At 55.6% G+C, this 14529-nt stretch overlaps 1 protein-coding gene across 1 annotated transcript; it reads right to left on the reverse strand.

The window, feature by feature from the left end:
- Nucleotides 1-3261: 3261 nt before the first annotated feature.
- ALDH16A1 (aldehyde dehydrogenase 16 family member A1) lies at nt 3262-14492 on the reverse strand. The gene is made up of 17 exons (XM_038752652.1): nt 14353-14492; nt 11875-11977; nt 11492-11618; nt 10603-10781; nt 10439-10516; nt 10137-10321; nt 9766-9918; nt 9403-9588; nt 9044-9139; nt 8548-8684; nt 7826-7931; nt 7494-7624; nt 6874-7041; nt 5936-6146; nt 5518-5703; nt 4428-4550; nt 3262-3599 (listed from the first exon to the last, which is right to left on the reverse strand). The coding sequence occupies exons 1-17, from the start codon at nt 14422-14424 to the stop codon at nt 3435-3437; spliced, it is 2406 nt and encodes an 801-aa protein (XP_038608580.1). The 5' UTR covers nt 14425-14492; the 3' UTR covers nt 3262-3434.
- Nucleotides 14493-14529: the final 37 nt, after the last annotated feature.

Here is a 14529-nt window from a genome sequence, read left to right on the forward strand (position 1 = left end):
AAGAGGAATATTATAACAGCATATGTAAAGAAATGGGAAGTCAGTAACAAATGTGGACGGACAAGATCACTATTTCAGAAGACTGAGGAAATCAAGGGGACATTTTGTCCTCGATTGACTTTGCTAAAAATGGACTGACGATAAGCAATGTCAGTGGAATCAGAGATGGAAGGAATCCATACAGGAACTACACCAGAAGGATAGCAATATACAAGGAGTATTTGAAGAAGTTCCTTGTGAATTAGAGGCACTCATCACGGAAAGCGAAGTTAGATCAGCTTTGCTCTGTCTTGCCAGAAATAAGGCACCCAGCTTGGATAGGGTTCCTATTGAGATGTTTCAGGCAGCTGGAGAAAAATCGGTTGAAGTCCAATTATGTCAACAAAGTTGGCTAACCACTCAATGGCCAGCTGATCGGGAGAGATCAGGTTATGTTCCAAAACCAAAGAAAGGAGAGAGAACTAAATGCGACAATTACTGTAGTAGTAGTTCCTTGCTCTCAGATGCCAGCGAGGTATCGCTGAAAGTTATACAGCATGGAACGGAGACCTACATGGGATGTGAACTGCCCGATTTCCAAGCAGGATTCCAGAAAGGACGAGGGACAGGGGGTCTTATTGCTGATGTCTGTTGAGCAATCGAAAGGGCAAGAGAACATCAAAAGGAAGTCATTTATTGATTATAGTAAGACCTTTGACTGCATGGATACTTCAGAAACTCTGGAGCATGTTAAGGAAAATGGGCAGGCCGGACCATTTAATAGAATTAATACGGAAGCCGTATGCCGGGCAGGAAACTACAATAAGAACGGAACGTGGAGAAGCTGATTGGTTTCCCATCAGTACGGGTACAGTACAGTAAGACAAGGATGCAACTCATCGCCTTATCGGGTCATCCTTTATGCTTAATACATAATGAGAGAAGCCGGATTGGATGAAGACAAACGGGGAGTAGAGAGACTGGAGGAAGAAATATCAACAACCTTTGTTATGCTGATGATCACTACCCTACTAGCAGAGAGTGACGATTTGAAGGGCTTATAATTAGAAGCTAAGGAACAGAGCAAAGAGATGGGCCTGCATTTGAATGTCAAGAATACAAAGACCATGACACTTGGAAGTTTTAACACATTTATAGCGGGTGAAGAGAAGATAGAAATAGTTGACAATTTTTCTCTCCTGGGATTGATACTCAGTAATAAAAGGAACTAGTAGTCAAGAGATATGCCAAAGATTAATGTTAGGAAGATTTGCAGGATTTTACCTGGAAAAAATCATGAAATGCGCTGATGTAACAATCGCCACAAAAATACAAACTGTAAATTCTATGTGTTTCCAGTGACATTGTATGGATCCGAAAGCCGGACAGTGAAAAAACGGGACAGAAAGAGCATCGACTCTTTTGAAATGTGGTGTTGGAGAAGGCCTTTGTGAATACCATGGACTGCCCGAAAGACAAATAAATGGATTTTGGAGCAAATTAAGCCAAGGTGGTCTTTGGAAGGCCAAATGACTCGAGTTAGATTAGCATATTTTGGATACATCATCAGGAGGACTAATTCTCTGGAGAAGACACGAATGCTAGGAAAAGTCCAGGGAAAACGTGGACGAGGCAGACCAGAGCTAGATGGATAGAAATCATAGCAACGATAACAGAATTCAAGTTTAAGGATTATGGAAGAAGATAGGGCATTCTGGAGAATATATATCCACTGAGTTGCTATGAATCGGGAACGACTTGACAACATCTGGTACTAATAACCCCAGAGCTCAGTAATAATACCACAATTATTATTCTGGGGTTGGGCCTCCGTGGCTCGAGCCAAGAAAATCAAGGACACCCAGAGAGGGGCGGGACAGGAGTGTGGACAACTCCCACCTTAAATGCCCCCCAACAGCCCACCTCCTCCAGGTGGCTTTCCCCAATCCATCTCTTCTCCCTAGGTCATGTCAATCACAGTGGCATTTATTGAGCACTTACTGTGTGCAAAGCCCTGTATAAAGCACTTGGAAGAGCACAATATAACAGCACGGGTAGAAACGTTCCCTGCCCACAAGGAGCTTCCAGGCTACAGGTCTTATCTCCCCCAATTCCCACTTGGATCTTTAGTAATAATAAGTATGGTACCTAAGCGCTTACTATATGCCAAGCACTGGGGTTAATACAGGTTAACCAGGTTGGACACAGTCCCTGTCTCACATGGGGCTCACGCTCTTAATTCCCATTTTACAGATGAGGTCACTGAGGCCCAGAGAAGCAAAGTGACTTACCCAAGATCACACGGCAGACATGTGGCGGAGCCAGGATTAGAACCCAGGTCCTCCTGACGCCCCGGCCCGTGCTGTAGCCACTGAGCCACGCTGCTTCCCTTTAGGTCCCCTCCCAACTCCCCACCCTTCTTAGTTCACGTTCTCTACTGTTTGAGCACTTAATTTGTTCATCAGCCCATCCATCCGAGCTGTAAACACAGTGATGTTTAGTACATAGAACACGGGCCTAGGAGTCAGAAAGACCTGAGTTCTAATCTCAGCTCTGCCACTTGTCTGCAGTGTGACCTTGGGCAAGTCACTTCACTTCTCTGGGCCTCAGCTTCCTCATCTTTAAAATGGGGATTAAGACTTGTGTGCCTCATGCGGGACAGGGACAGTGTCCAACCCGATTGGCTTGTATCCACCCCAGGGCTTAGTAGAGCGCTTGGCATATAGTAAGTGCTTAACAAATACCGCAATTATTATTCGTAAATGATCTGGTGTCCGTCTCTCTCCTTGGAGACTATAAGGTCCTCAAGGGCAGGGGGGTATCCTTCACCTCCCTGGTTCTCCGTTGAACGCTTAGCTCAGTGTCCGGCACGTAGTGGATGCTCAGTAAGTACTGCAGAGGATGTACTGATTGGTCAACGGCCTGGCCCTGCTGCCCCACAGGATGAGTGCAGTTCTGCAGCGTTCTCTCCCTGGGCCCGGGGGACTTGGAGAGTGGCACTCAAATCCACCTGAGAGGTGGGCACCGGCCCACCAGGACTTGGTTTCGTGACGGTTCCGCTGACCCCGCCAACCTGGGAATGCCCCCACGGATGCCCGGATCCATCCCCTCTACTCCCCTCACCAGGCCCCCTATCCCCTGCCCTACTCCTCTCAAACCTATTCCTACTTGGACTCCTTTTCTTCCCCCTCCCCATTCAGCCCCATCCTCTCCCCTTCCCTCCTCTCTGGACCTCATTAGCCTCCCCCCATTCAGAAGCTGAATGATTTTCACATCCTGGGGCCATTTATTGGGGGAGCGGAGGGGCCGGGGTGGTGGTGGAGGTTAGCGGGCAGTGAGAATCAGTGCCGATTCTGGTCAACTACTGGGGCGGAGAGGGGGTGGGGGTGGGGTCCGGCCTCAGGTCTGTCCCGTCGACAGGTGGGTGGGCGGGCGGTCTGGCTGGCCCAGGGATCTCAGCTGTCCCCCGCGGGCAGCCACACGCTCTTGGTTCGGGCGGCCCGGCGGCCCAGCTCTTCGATGGCCCCAGGGGGAAGTTGGTCCCAGGCCCGGACCTGGCCTCCGCTCACCCATGTAGCTTTCAGGTTGCCGGCCGAAGCCCATTCCACAAACTGGGAACACTGGGGACGGGGGAGGGATGAAAGGGGCAGTCAGGAGGAAGGAAGAAAGGCCTTCCCTGACTAAGCCCTCCTTTCGTCTTCTCCCTCACCCTTCTGTGTCACGCTGACCTGCTCCCTCTATTCATTCCCCCTCCGAGCCCCACAGCACTTATTGCCCATATCTATCATTTATTTATTTACATTAATGTCTGTCTCCCCACCTCTAGACTGTAAGCTTGCTGTGGGCAGGGAATGTCTGTTTATTGTTGTATTGTACTCTTCCAAGCGCTTAGTACAGTGCTCTGCACACAGTAAGCACTAAATAAATACGATCGATTGTGTGTGTGTGTGTGTGTCCCTTCTAGACTGTAAGCTCGTTGTGGGTAGGGAATGTGTCCGTTATACTGTACTCTTCCAAGCTCTGCATACCGTAAGCACCCAGTAAATGTGATCACTTTTGGGAGTGTTTCCCATTCCTTTTCTCCAAACCTTAGAGTGGGAACAAGAGCATTTCTGGTGGTTTGGTTTGGTTTTGTTGTCTGTCTCCCCCTTCTAGACTGTGAGCCCGCTGTTGGGTGGGGACCGTCTTTATATGTTGCCAACTTGTACTTCCCAAGTGCTTAGTACAGTGCTCTGCACACAGTAAGCGCTCAATAAATATGATTGAATGAATGATCACGAGAGAAAGAGAGAAATACGACTGATTGACTCAAGGGAGGGGGTCAGGGGGAGCCCCCCAGTACCAATCTGGTTGAGGGGAGATTTTGTCCTCATCTGCCAGGGCCAACCACACCCTAGCCAGCGGGGCAGCGAGGGGCAAGGAGCTGGAGAGGCCGGGGGAGACTGTACCTCGGCGGACCCGAAGTGCCACAGGGCGGGGACGTCTTGGTGCAGGGCCAGGCAGCGGGTCAGGTGGGCCCGGTCCCCAGTGATCACGTTCACCACGCCGGCGGGGAGGGTTGTGGCCACATCCTGTGGGGGAGGAGAGAAGCAGAGGGGCAGATGGCTGCCAAAGTTGGGGGGCGGGGAGGAGGGATGGGGGCATTGACCCCTTGGTCCTTGAGGAGAGTTGGAGCTGGGGGCAGAGGTGCAGCAGGTGAGCTCACTGTGGGCAGGGAATGTGTCCCTTTATCGATAATAACTGTGGTATTTGTTAAGTGCTTACTACACTCCAGGCACTGTACTACGTGCCGGGGTGGATACCAGCAAATCAGGTTGGATACAGTCCCTCAAGCCCCAATTTCTGGATGAGTGGCAGGGCCGGGATTAGAACCCATGACTTGGCTTTTATACTGTACTCTCCCAAAGTGCTTAGTACAGTGCTTTGCACACAGTAAGCACTCAATAAATACGACTGAATGAATGAATGAAAGAGAAGAACTGGGGGTTTGAGAGGGGAGGCAAGTAGAGACTGGTAGAGAGAAGCAGCGTGGCTCAGCAGAAGGAGCCCGGGCTTTGAAGTCAGAGGTCATGGGTTCAAATCCCGGCTCCTCCAGTTGCCAGCTGTGTGACTTTGGGCAAGTCACTTCACTTCTCTTTGCCTCAGTTACCTCATCTGGAAAATGGGGATGAATCAATCAATCAATCATATTTATTGAGTGCTTACTGTGTGCAGAGCACTGCATTAAGCGCTTGGGAAGTACAAGTTGGCAACATATAGAGACGGTCCCTACCCAACAGTGGGCTCATAGTCTAGAAAGGAAGACTAGATGAAGTCTAGATGAAGACTGTGAGCCCCCTGTGGGACAACCTGATCACCTTGTAACCTCCCCAGCGCTTAGAACAGTGCTTTGCACATAGTAAGTGCTTAATAAATGCTATCATTATTATTATTATTATTATTATTATTAATAGGGAGGTGGGGAGGCCACGGAAGGCCAGTGACGGGGCAGGGGGGAGAGTCCAGGAGTGGGCTCGGTCAGTCTGGGTCCCCATCTACCTGGCACAGCTCCAACGCAGGCAACGGGCAGCCCCCAGCCGGCACCATGACCAGGGCGTTGCCGTGGGCCAGGGCGGGGGCCAGAAGCGAGACGAAGCTGAGTAGGGGCTGCTCCTCGGGACACACGACCCCCAGGACGCCCAGCGGCTCCCGCAGCCGCAGCACGGAACCCCTCAGACTCGCCGCCTGTGGGGAGAAACAGGGCTCGGGCCTGGACCTCCTCGCCTCCCGGGAGCCCAAACCCACCTTGGGGCCTGCAACTAACCTCCCCAGCGCTTAGAACAGTGCTTTGCACATAGTAAGCGCTTAATAAACGCCATTATTATTATTATTATTATTATTATTACGGCAGCGGGAAGAAAGAAGGCCCAGAGGTTCATGGGGAATGCGGTTCCGGGGGCCGCTGGGCCCCACTCACCTGCACGTGGCCCCCCAGGGTCTGGGCCTGGGCGCGAGCCCCCCACACCCGCAGCTGCTTCACACTCAGCTCCACCTCCGTCTTGGCCTCCTCGGGGCTCCTGCCTGCCGCTCGGATCAGGGTCTCTGCCAATGCCGCGCTCCGGCGGGCCAAGGCAGAGGCCAGGCCCCACAGGGCCGCCATCCGGGACCCAGGCGACTGGGCTGCCCAACTGTGGGGAGAGAAGCCCAGTGGGGCGGGGGAAGGGAGTGGATGGCATTTGTTAAGTGCTTACTATGTCCAAAGCACTGTTCTAAGCACTGGGGGGATACAAGGTGATCAGGTTGTCCCACGTGGGGCTCACAGTCTTAATCCCCATTTTACAGATGCGGTAACTGCGGCTCAGAGAAGTGAAGTCTTCTCGGTCCCATCTACTCTCAAGGACCCAAGTGTCCCCTGGTCACCTAATAATAATAACTGTGGTATTTGTTAAGCACTTACTACATGCCAGGTACTGTTTTAAGTGCTGGGGTAAATCCAAGGAGATTCATTCATTCATTCAATTGTATTTATTGAGCGCTTACTGTGTGCAGAGCACCGTACTAAGCGCTTGGGAAGTACAAGTCGGCAACATATAGAGACAGTTCCTACCCAACAACGGGCTCAGTCTAGAAGGGGGAGAGACAGACAACAAAACATGTAGATGGGTGTCAAAACCGAGATCGGGTTGGATACGGTCCCTGTCCCACACGGGGCTCATAGTCTCAATCCCCCTTTTAGAGATGAGGTAGTAACTGAGGCCCAGAGAAGTGAAGTGGCTTGCCCAAGGTCACACAGCAGGTAAACGGTGGAGCTGGGATGAGGACACGTGACCTTCCGACTCCCGGGACTTTGCTCTATTAACTGCGCCATGCTGCTCGCCCCGGCCCCTCTGGCCCCGGTCCCCCCACTCCCCTTACCCGGGGGCAGCCTTATGGGCGGTCTCCACGGCGACCCGCACATCCTTGGCCCCTCCCTCAGGGACGTGGGCGTAGACCGCTCCATCAGGGGCCCGGACCAGGCGGGAGCTTCGGCCCCCCGGGGGCTGGAATTTACCGCCAAGGAACAGGCCGTAGGGGATGGCAGGACTGGAGGTCAGGTCAGGGAAGCGGAGGAACGAAGACAGGCGGGGTGGAGAGAGAGAGAATGGAGAGAGGGGTCAGAATGCAGGCAACCCAGGAACTCTCCCCGCTTTCAGCGTTCTGCCTCCCAGGACCTCAGCATCAACGATGCCATAGCCCCTTTTCCCCTCCCCACCGCAGCCTGAGAGATGGGAATTACATCTTCCATTAGCCCCCCGGGGCCCAACTCTCAGGCTCCTCAAAAGGGAAAACTCCCCCATCCCTGGGTGGGTTCTGAAGGGACAGTAGGCGCCCAGCCCTGGAGGATCACGGGAGTCAGAGTCCTTTCAGGTCCATTAAGCGATGAATTAAGGAGATGGGACCGAGGAGGGGCTCCGCAGAGGCTTACGGGACCAGGTTGCCCAAGCTCTGGAGATTCTAGGAGCCAAAGTTCCCCGTTCCAATCGCTCAGCTCTCACCTGGGAGTGACCAGGGGACCCCCGGGGACAGTGGGAGCAGGAGTCAGGCCAAAGGTGTCATAGTTGAGGTCTGTGATGGCTCCGTGGCATCGAGGGGTCAGGCCGGAAGGACGGAGGTACTCATAGAGACCCTAGAAGGGGGGACGGAAGTTAGGGAATGGGGAGAACAAGGGAGGGGAGGGCCAGTGAAAAATCGAGGAAGAGAAGTGGGGGAGAATGTGGGAGGCAAGGGCCAGTGAAGGGTTGAGGAAGGGACGTGGCAAGGGAAGAGACGAGAGGAGGGATGGGGAGGCGTTGGGGAGAAGAGGTGGCGGGGCGGGGGCCATACTCACATCTGAGCCCCCATGGCAGGCCGGCCCGCTCTCCTTGCAGCCTCCGAAAGGGGCCGCGGGGTCACGGAGGGCATGGGCATTGACCCAGATGGTACCGAACCGAAGCCTGGAGTGGGTGGGGGAAGGGAGGGAGGCCAGGGCAACAGAGAAAAGCAGGGGCAGGGAGAGAGCAGGGGAGTTGGGGAATGGAACAATCAGGACCATGAACGAAATGTATTAAAATTCCACTTTCCCTTGGCTCTTCTTCCTCTGGCCCTTCCCAGTCCCCCAGATGAGCGGCCGGGGGCCCTCGTCGGATCCCTCCGACCCTGGCTCGGAGAAGCCCGCCCACCTCAGGGCCCCAGAATGGCAAGAGTTGGCAGAGGAGAGGCTGAGTCTGCCCGTTTCAGGTAGGGCCTCCTCTGAGCTGGGGAGGGGGCTTCCCAGGGGAAGGGGGCTTTGGTCTGAGTTACATTCTGGGTGGCGGGGGGGTACCCCTCTCATGGGAGGAGAGTGCAGGGGGCAGAGGCAGGTCAGGAAAGTACAGCGCCAGGCTGGAGGCCAGAATCACAGAGCCTTCTCGGGGTGGGAAGGAATTTTAGACTGTGAGCCCACTGTTGGGTAGGGACTGTCTCTATATGTTGCCAACTTGTATTTCCCAAGCGCTTAGTACAGTGCTCTGCACACAGTAGGCGCTCAATAAATACTACTGATTGAATGATTGATTGCGAGGAGGTCCTCACCCGTAGGCCAGCTCCAGGGCCAGGCCCAGCTTCTCACTCCAGACACTGCTGCTGCCCCCGCGTGGGGTCCCGTTGGCCAGGGCCAAAGCTTCTTTGGCCGTGCGGAAGGGGAGAGCCAGGACCAGGGGCCGGGGGATCTGCCGGGGAGAGGCAGATTCTCAGGGACCCTAGCCCCTACGCACCCAAACCCCCTTTTCATTCATTCAATCTTATTTATTGAGCACTTACTGTGTACACAGCACTGTACTAAGCGCTTGGGAGAGTAATGCAATACAATAAACAGACACATTCCCTGCCCACAACAAGATTACAGTCTAGAGTGTCCTACAGCACTACCTCCAGAGCCCTAAAGACGCCCACTCCACAGCCTCCACTCCCTCCTCCTCCACCCACCCCGCCGACCTCCTCTGCCCCACAGAGCCCCCTCCCCATCCCCTCAGGCAGACCCCCCACCCCATCCACCACAGGAAGTCCTCCCTTTTCGGCCATCACTGACCTCACTGTGGGCACAGGGGGAAGCTGCAGGGAGGTCAGTGATCAGGGTTGGGGGGTAGAAGGGCCCTTCCTGGGGGAGGTCTCCAGCCTGGAAGATCTGAGGAGAGAGGCACACACCTGAGTCCCTGGCCTCTCAGCCCCCAACGCCCACGGGGATCTAAGCCGCCCAGCCCTCCCACCCCCACTTCATCCCGCCCCAGAGAGCCGACGGTGGAGACTGCAACCCTCCCTCTGGCCCCACGGTCTTAAGCTTAAGTTCCCGGCTCCCATCCCTGCCATCTGATCCAGGGTCCAACCCAGTCTCTGCCCCTTGGTTCCCCCAGAGGCTCACGGGACTGGTCGCCCCAGCCCGCAACTCACCTGGGCCCCCTGGCTCCGGGCCCGCTGGACAAAGGCCTCGGCCTTGTCCCGCGCCGCGTCTCCCAGGCTGCCCATGTCCACGGCCCCGTCCAGGCCTCGGCCCACACGCAGGCGATCCATCCGGCTCCGCACCCGCCGCAGCGTCTCCTCCCACACCGACTCCTGCACCAGTAGCCGCGCCCCGCCCTGCCCGCCCCAGGGACGGAGGGACTGCTCAAGGATGCTTCCGGCTACCCTCCCCATCCTGCCCTCCTGGATGCTCTCCTCTCCTCATTGCCCACCGAGATGGTCTCCTCTCCCCCCGGACAACCAGCCCCCTCTCCCCCCAGCCGGCCTTTCCGCTCGAGCGGCCCAGGCCCTTACCGCGCTGCCATCGGACCAGGCGGCCTCCAAGGCCCCCTCCGCGGCAGAATCCAGGTCGGCCAAGTCGGTGACCAGGAGGACGGTGTCAGCTCCCAGGCTCAGGGCCAGCTCCGGCCCTACCCCGGCCAGGGCCCGCCGCAGACTCCGCCCCTCCTGGGAACAGACACATCCATCACTTAGCCCGGCCCCACCCCTCAGAATAAAGCCCACCTCAGCCACGAAGCCTCACTCACATTCATTTAGCTGGAGACCTTCCCTCATCCCATGAGCCCCTCCCTCAGCCACCCCTGCCTTTCTCAGGCTCCCATTCCCCCTTCAACTCCCATCCCATCCCTCCCTGTTCCCTCTCCCCGCCTCCTTCTCCTCCCTACCTCAGTATCCCCGGCGAAGGAGACCTTGCCGACCCCGGGCTGGGCGGCAAGCAGGGGCCCCAGGGAAGAGGGGCCCGTGACCACGTTGAGGACCCCGGGGGGCAGGCCCGCCTCCCCCCCAAGCTGGGCCAGGAGCAGCGGGGAGAGGCAAGCGGAGCCAGCCGAGAGGACCACCACGGAGCAGCCTGGAGAGCCGGGGGAGACGGAGGGGAGGGTCGACATGCAGGGCTCAGGGTTCCCTCTTTGCCCCACATGCTTCCAGTCTCCCCCACCCCACATTAGAGCGCCAACTTCCAACTTACCCACGGCCAAAGCCGGGCAGACTCTCCACATCATCTCAGTGAGAGGGAAGGATCCAGGGAGGAGGACGGCCACCACCCCTGGGGGATGACGGGAGAGTGTTGGGACCTGGGGGATGGACACAGTGGAGCCTGAGAGGCAGGATGCCCGGGTCTTGGCTTCTTACCCACAGGTTCCCAGTCTGCCAGTTCTTCCTCTTGGATCTGGGCCCAGCTGGCATGATACTGCAGCAGGCTGGCAGCCAGAGGCAGATCGCCATCCCGGATCTCGTGAACAGCCCGGCCGGACACCAGGGACTCCAGGGTCCACAGAAGCCGCTGATGCTTCTGTATCGTCTTCACAAAGCTAGGGGGAGGGGATGGGGGGGCGGGGATGGGGAAGAAGCAGAGGGTCAGAACCCAGGCTTTCACTTCCCCTTGGGGCTCTTTTAAGTAGAACTACAACTCCCATGAGCCCTTGGGGTCAAAGCCCCTAGCAGCAGGGGGAAGAGGAGTCCAGAACTCCCTGGGAAATGTAGTTGGAAAGGTCCTGCCTCCTAACAGGAACAGGCGCGAAGATTTAGAGTGAATGGGGAAGAAGAGACTTAATGTCCTCCTTGACCCTTTCAGGCCTTGAGACGGATAGGCCTCCTGCCTTAAGAAGAACTGGCTGCCCCACAGGTTGCTGGGAGGTTACCAAGGCACATAGCTTGATCAATCAATTGATATTTATTGAGCACCTCCAGCCAACAAAGCACTGTACTACATATTTAGGAGAGCCCAAAAGAGGGAGAAGCCACGTTCCCTACCCTCAAGGAGCTTATAATTGAATGGGGGAAACAGAGGCAGAAGACAAGAAGGAAGTGCTTAAACAGTATAACACGACAGTCAATCCGTTCAGAAGTTTAGCGGCGGGTTGCGACTGCAGAAGTGCTACTGTGCTGGGTGAGGTGGGACTGGAAAAGGATTTCTGAGGGGAAATTGAGTCCCCAGTCCAGAGGCTGCTGGGAGATATGGAGCCTGGGGCAGGGGTTTCCGAGAGAGGAGGCCGCAGCCCGGGGGCTGTTGGCCACTCACCTGGTCAGATGCTGAGCCCGCCTGGTCCCGGGGAGCCTGCTCCACGTCTTGAAGGCCCGCTGGGCCGCTTCCACGGCCACGACCACATCCTTCTCCTCACCCTGCAGGCTGCTGGCCAGGAACTCCCCTGGGGCCCCAGGAGGAGGAAGGGCAGAGGTTTTAGGGGCAGCAGATCCAAAACCCCCTCCCAACAAGAGAGGGCCAGTGGTTGCCCCTTGGCTGTGAGAACTGGCCCTCCCCTCAACCCCGACACCCCGTCCCTCCAAGTCTGTCATCCCCCCACCCCGCCCCGCCCCAACACCACACAAACATATGCCTGAGACCAGGTTTCCCCTGCCCGCTCCGCCCGCCCAGTCGCCCCGCCCTGGCTGCCCCTGACTTACCTGTGCCTGGATCCCTACAGCTGTGAGTCTCTCTTCCCTCCGGCGTTAACCAGTCCCCGTCCACAAAATGGCCCAGAGCCTGGCCGTGGGAATTCAGCCAGGCCTGGGGACAAGGGAAAAGGGGGTCAGAAGTTTCTCCTCCTTGCCCCGTCCTCGAGGGAGAGACTAGCCCCTTTTCTCATCCTGGTCATCCCATCCGCCAGGCTCCCTCCTCTTTGCCCTTTGCTCATTCAAGGGGTGGGGGAGAGGGCAAGTCCAGGTCTCCAGGGTTCCTTTCACACCTGCTCCACCAGCTCAGAGTCCAGCCCTCCCTCTCTCTCCATACCCTACAAACGGCCAGTGCCATTCCCTGCCTCGGGGTTCAAGCCGTCCCCTCTCACCCCAACCGGGGCTCCCCTGACCCATAAAGGGTGGGAAGCTGGGCCCCAGAGGGAGTGAGGTTCAGCCTCAGATCGGCCGAGCTGGGCAGGGGGTGGTACCTGACAATCAATCAATCAATTGTATTTATTGAGCACTTACTGTGTGCAGTGCACTATACTAAGCGCTTGGGAAGTACAAGTTGGAAGTACAAGTTCCCTGACAGCCAGGGAAAGGAGATGGGGCAAGGATGGAGTGGGGAGAGAGCGATGGTTTGGGGGCGGGGGAGAATGTGAGCATGGGGTGGGGAAAGAACAAGGATGGGGGAGACGTCCAGGACGTGGGTACCCTGCCTTGGCCACACTCCACACTCTGGGGAGAGAGGGAGGACGGGACAGGGAGAGGGCAAGGGTGGGGAGCGAGAGCAAGGGTGGGGGAGAGTGTGAGGATGGAGTGCTCTGCACACTGCAGGCGCTCAATAAATACGATTGAATGAATGAATGAATGAACGAGTAGGGAGAGAAGCAGCGTGGCTCAGTGGAAAGAGCCAGGGCTTTGTAGTCATTCACTCAATCGTATTTTATTGAGCGCTTACTGTGTGCAGAGCACTACACTAAGCGCTTGGGAAGCCCAAGTTGGCAACATCTAGAGACGGTCCCTACCCAACAGCGGGCTCACAGTCTAGAAGGGGGAGACAGACAACAAATCAAAACATATTAACAAAATAAAATAGAATAAATACGTACAAGTAAAATAGAGTATTAAATATGTACACACATATATACATATATAGGTCAGAGGCTAAAAACCCAGCTCCGCCAACTGTCAGCTGTGTGACTTTGGGCAAGTCACTTTAACTCCTCTAGGCCTCAGTGACCTCATCTGGAAAATGGGGATGAAGACTGTGAGCCCCCCACCGTGGGGCAACCTGATCACCTTGTAACCTCCCCAGCTCTTAGAACAGTGCTTCGCACATAGTAAGCGCTTCGTGGCTCAGTGGAAAGAGCACGGGCTTTGGAGTCAGAGGTCATGGGTTCGAATCCCGGCTCCGCCACATGTCTGCTGTGTGACCTTGGGCAAGTCACTTCATTCATTCATTCAATCGTATTTATTGAGCACTTACTGTGTGCAAAGAAATGTACTAAGCGCTTGGGAGGTACAAGTTGGCAACACATAGAGACGGTCCCTACCCAACAGTGGGCTCACAGTCTAGTCTTCTCACAGGAGTCTCCTCAGTGGAAAGAGCCCGGGCTTTGGAGTCAGAGGTCATGGGTTCCAACTGTCAGTTGTGTGACTTTGGGCAAGTCACTTCACTTCTGTGGGCCTCACTTCCCTCATCTGTAAAATGGGGATGAAGACTGTGAGCCCCCCGTGGGTCCACCTGTTCACCGTGTAACCTCCCCAGCGCTTAGAACAGCGCTTTGCACATAGTAAGCGCTTAACAAATGCCATCATTATTATTATTATTGTTACTAAGCGCTTGGGAAGTACAAGTCGGCAACTTTTAGACCGTGAGCCCACTGTTGGGTAGGGACTGTCTCTATATGTGGAAGCAGCGTGGCTCAATGGATAAGAGCCTGGGCTTTGGAGTCAGAGGTCATGGGTTCAAATCCCAGCTCTGCCCATTGTCAGCTGTGTGACTCTGGGCTAAGTCACTTAATTTCTCTGTGCCTCAGTTACCTCATCTGTAAAACGGGGATTAAGACTGTGAGCCCCACGTAGGACAACCTGATTACCTTGTATCTCCCCCAGCGCTTAAAACAGTGCTTTGCACATAGTAAGCGTTTAACAAAATGTCATTATTATTATATGTTGCCAACTTGTACTTCCCAAGCGCTTAGTACAGTGCTCTGCGCACAGTAAGCGCTCAATAAATACGATTGATGACGATGATCTAGGGACGGTCCCTATCATAGTATGTTTGGTTTTGTTCTCCGTCTCCCCCTTTTAGACTGTGAGCCCACTGTTGGGTTAGGGACCGTCTCTAGATGTTGCCAACTTGGACTTCCCAAGCGCTTAGCACAGTGCTCTGCACACAGTAAGCGCTCAATAAATACGATTGATTGATTGATCGATCATCAAAAGAAGGGGGAGGCGAGGGCGGGTCGGTGGGCGCCTCACCAGCGCGCATGCGTGGCTCTCGGGCACCGGGCCGAACTCCAGGCTAGCGAAGATGTCCCGCGCCGCCGCCATGACCGGCAGGACCGTTTCCCGGGCCGGGCGGAGGCCTCCGGGCGGACCGGGAGAGAGCGTCTCTCGCCAGGCGACCGAGACGAAGGGCAAATGGCGGGCTAGAGC

This window comes from Tachyglossus aculeatus, chromosome 10 (genome assembly GCF_015852505.1).
Source record: "Tachyglossus aculeatus isolate mTacAcu1 chromosome 10, mTacAcu1.pri, whole genome shotgun sequence".
Lineage (NCBI taxonomy): Eukaryota > Metazoa > Chordata > Mammalia > Monotremata > Tachyglossidae > Tachyglossus > Tachyglossus aculeatus.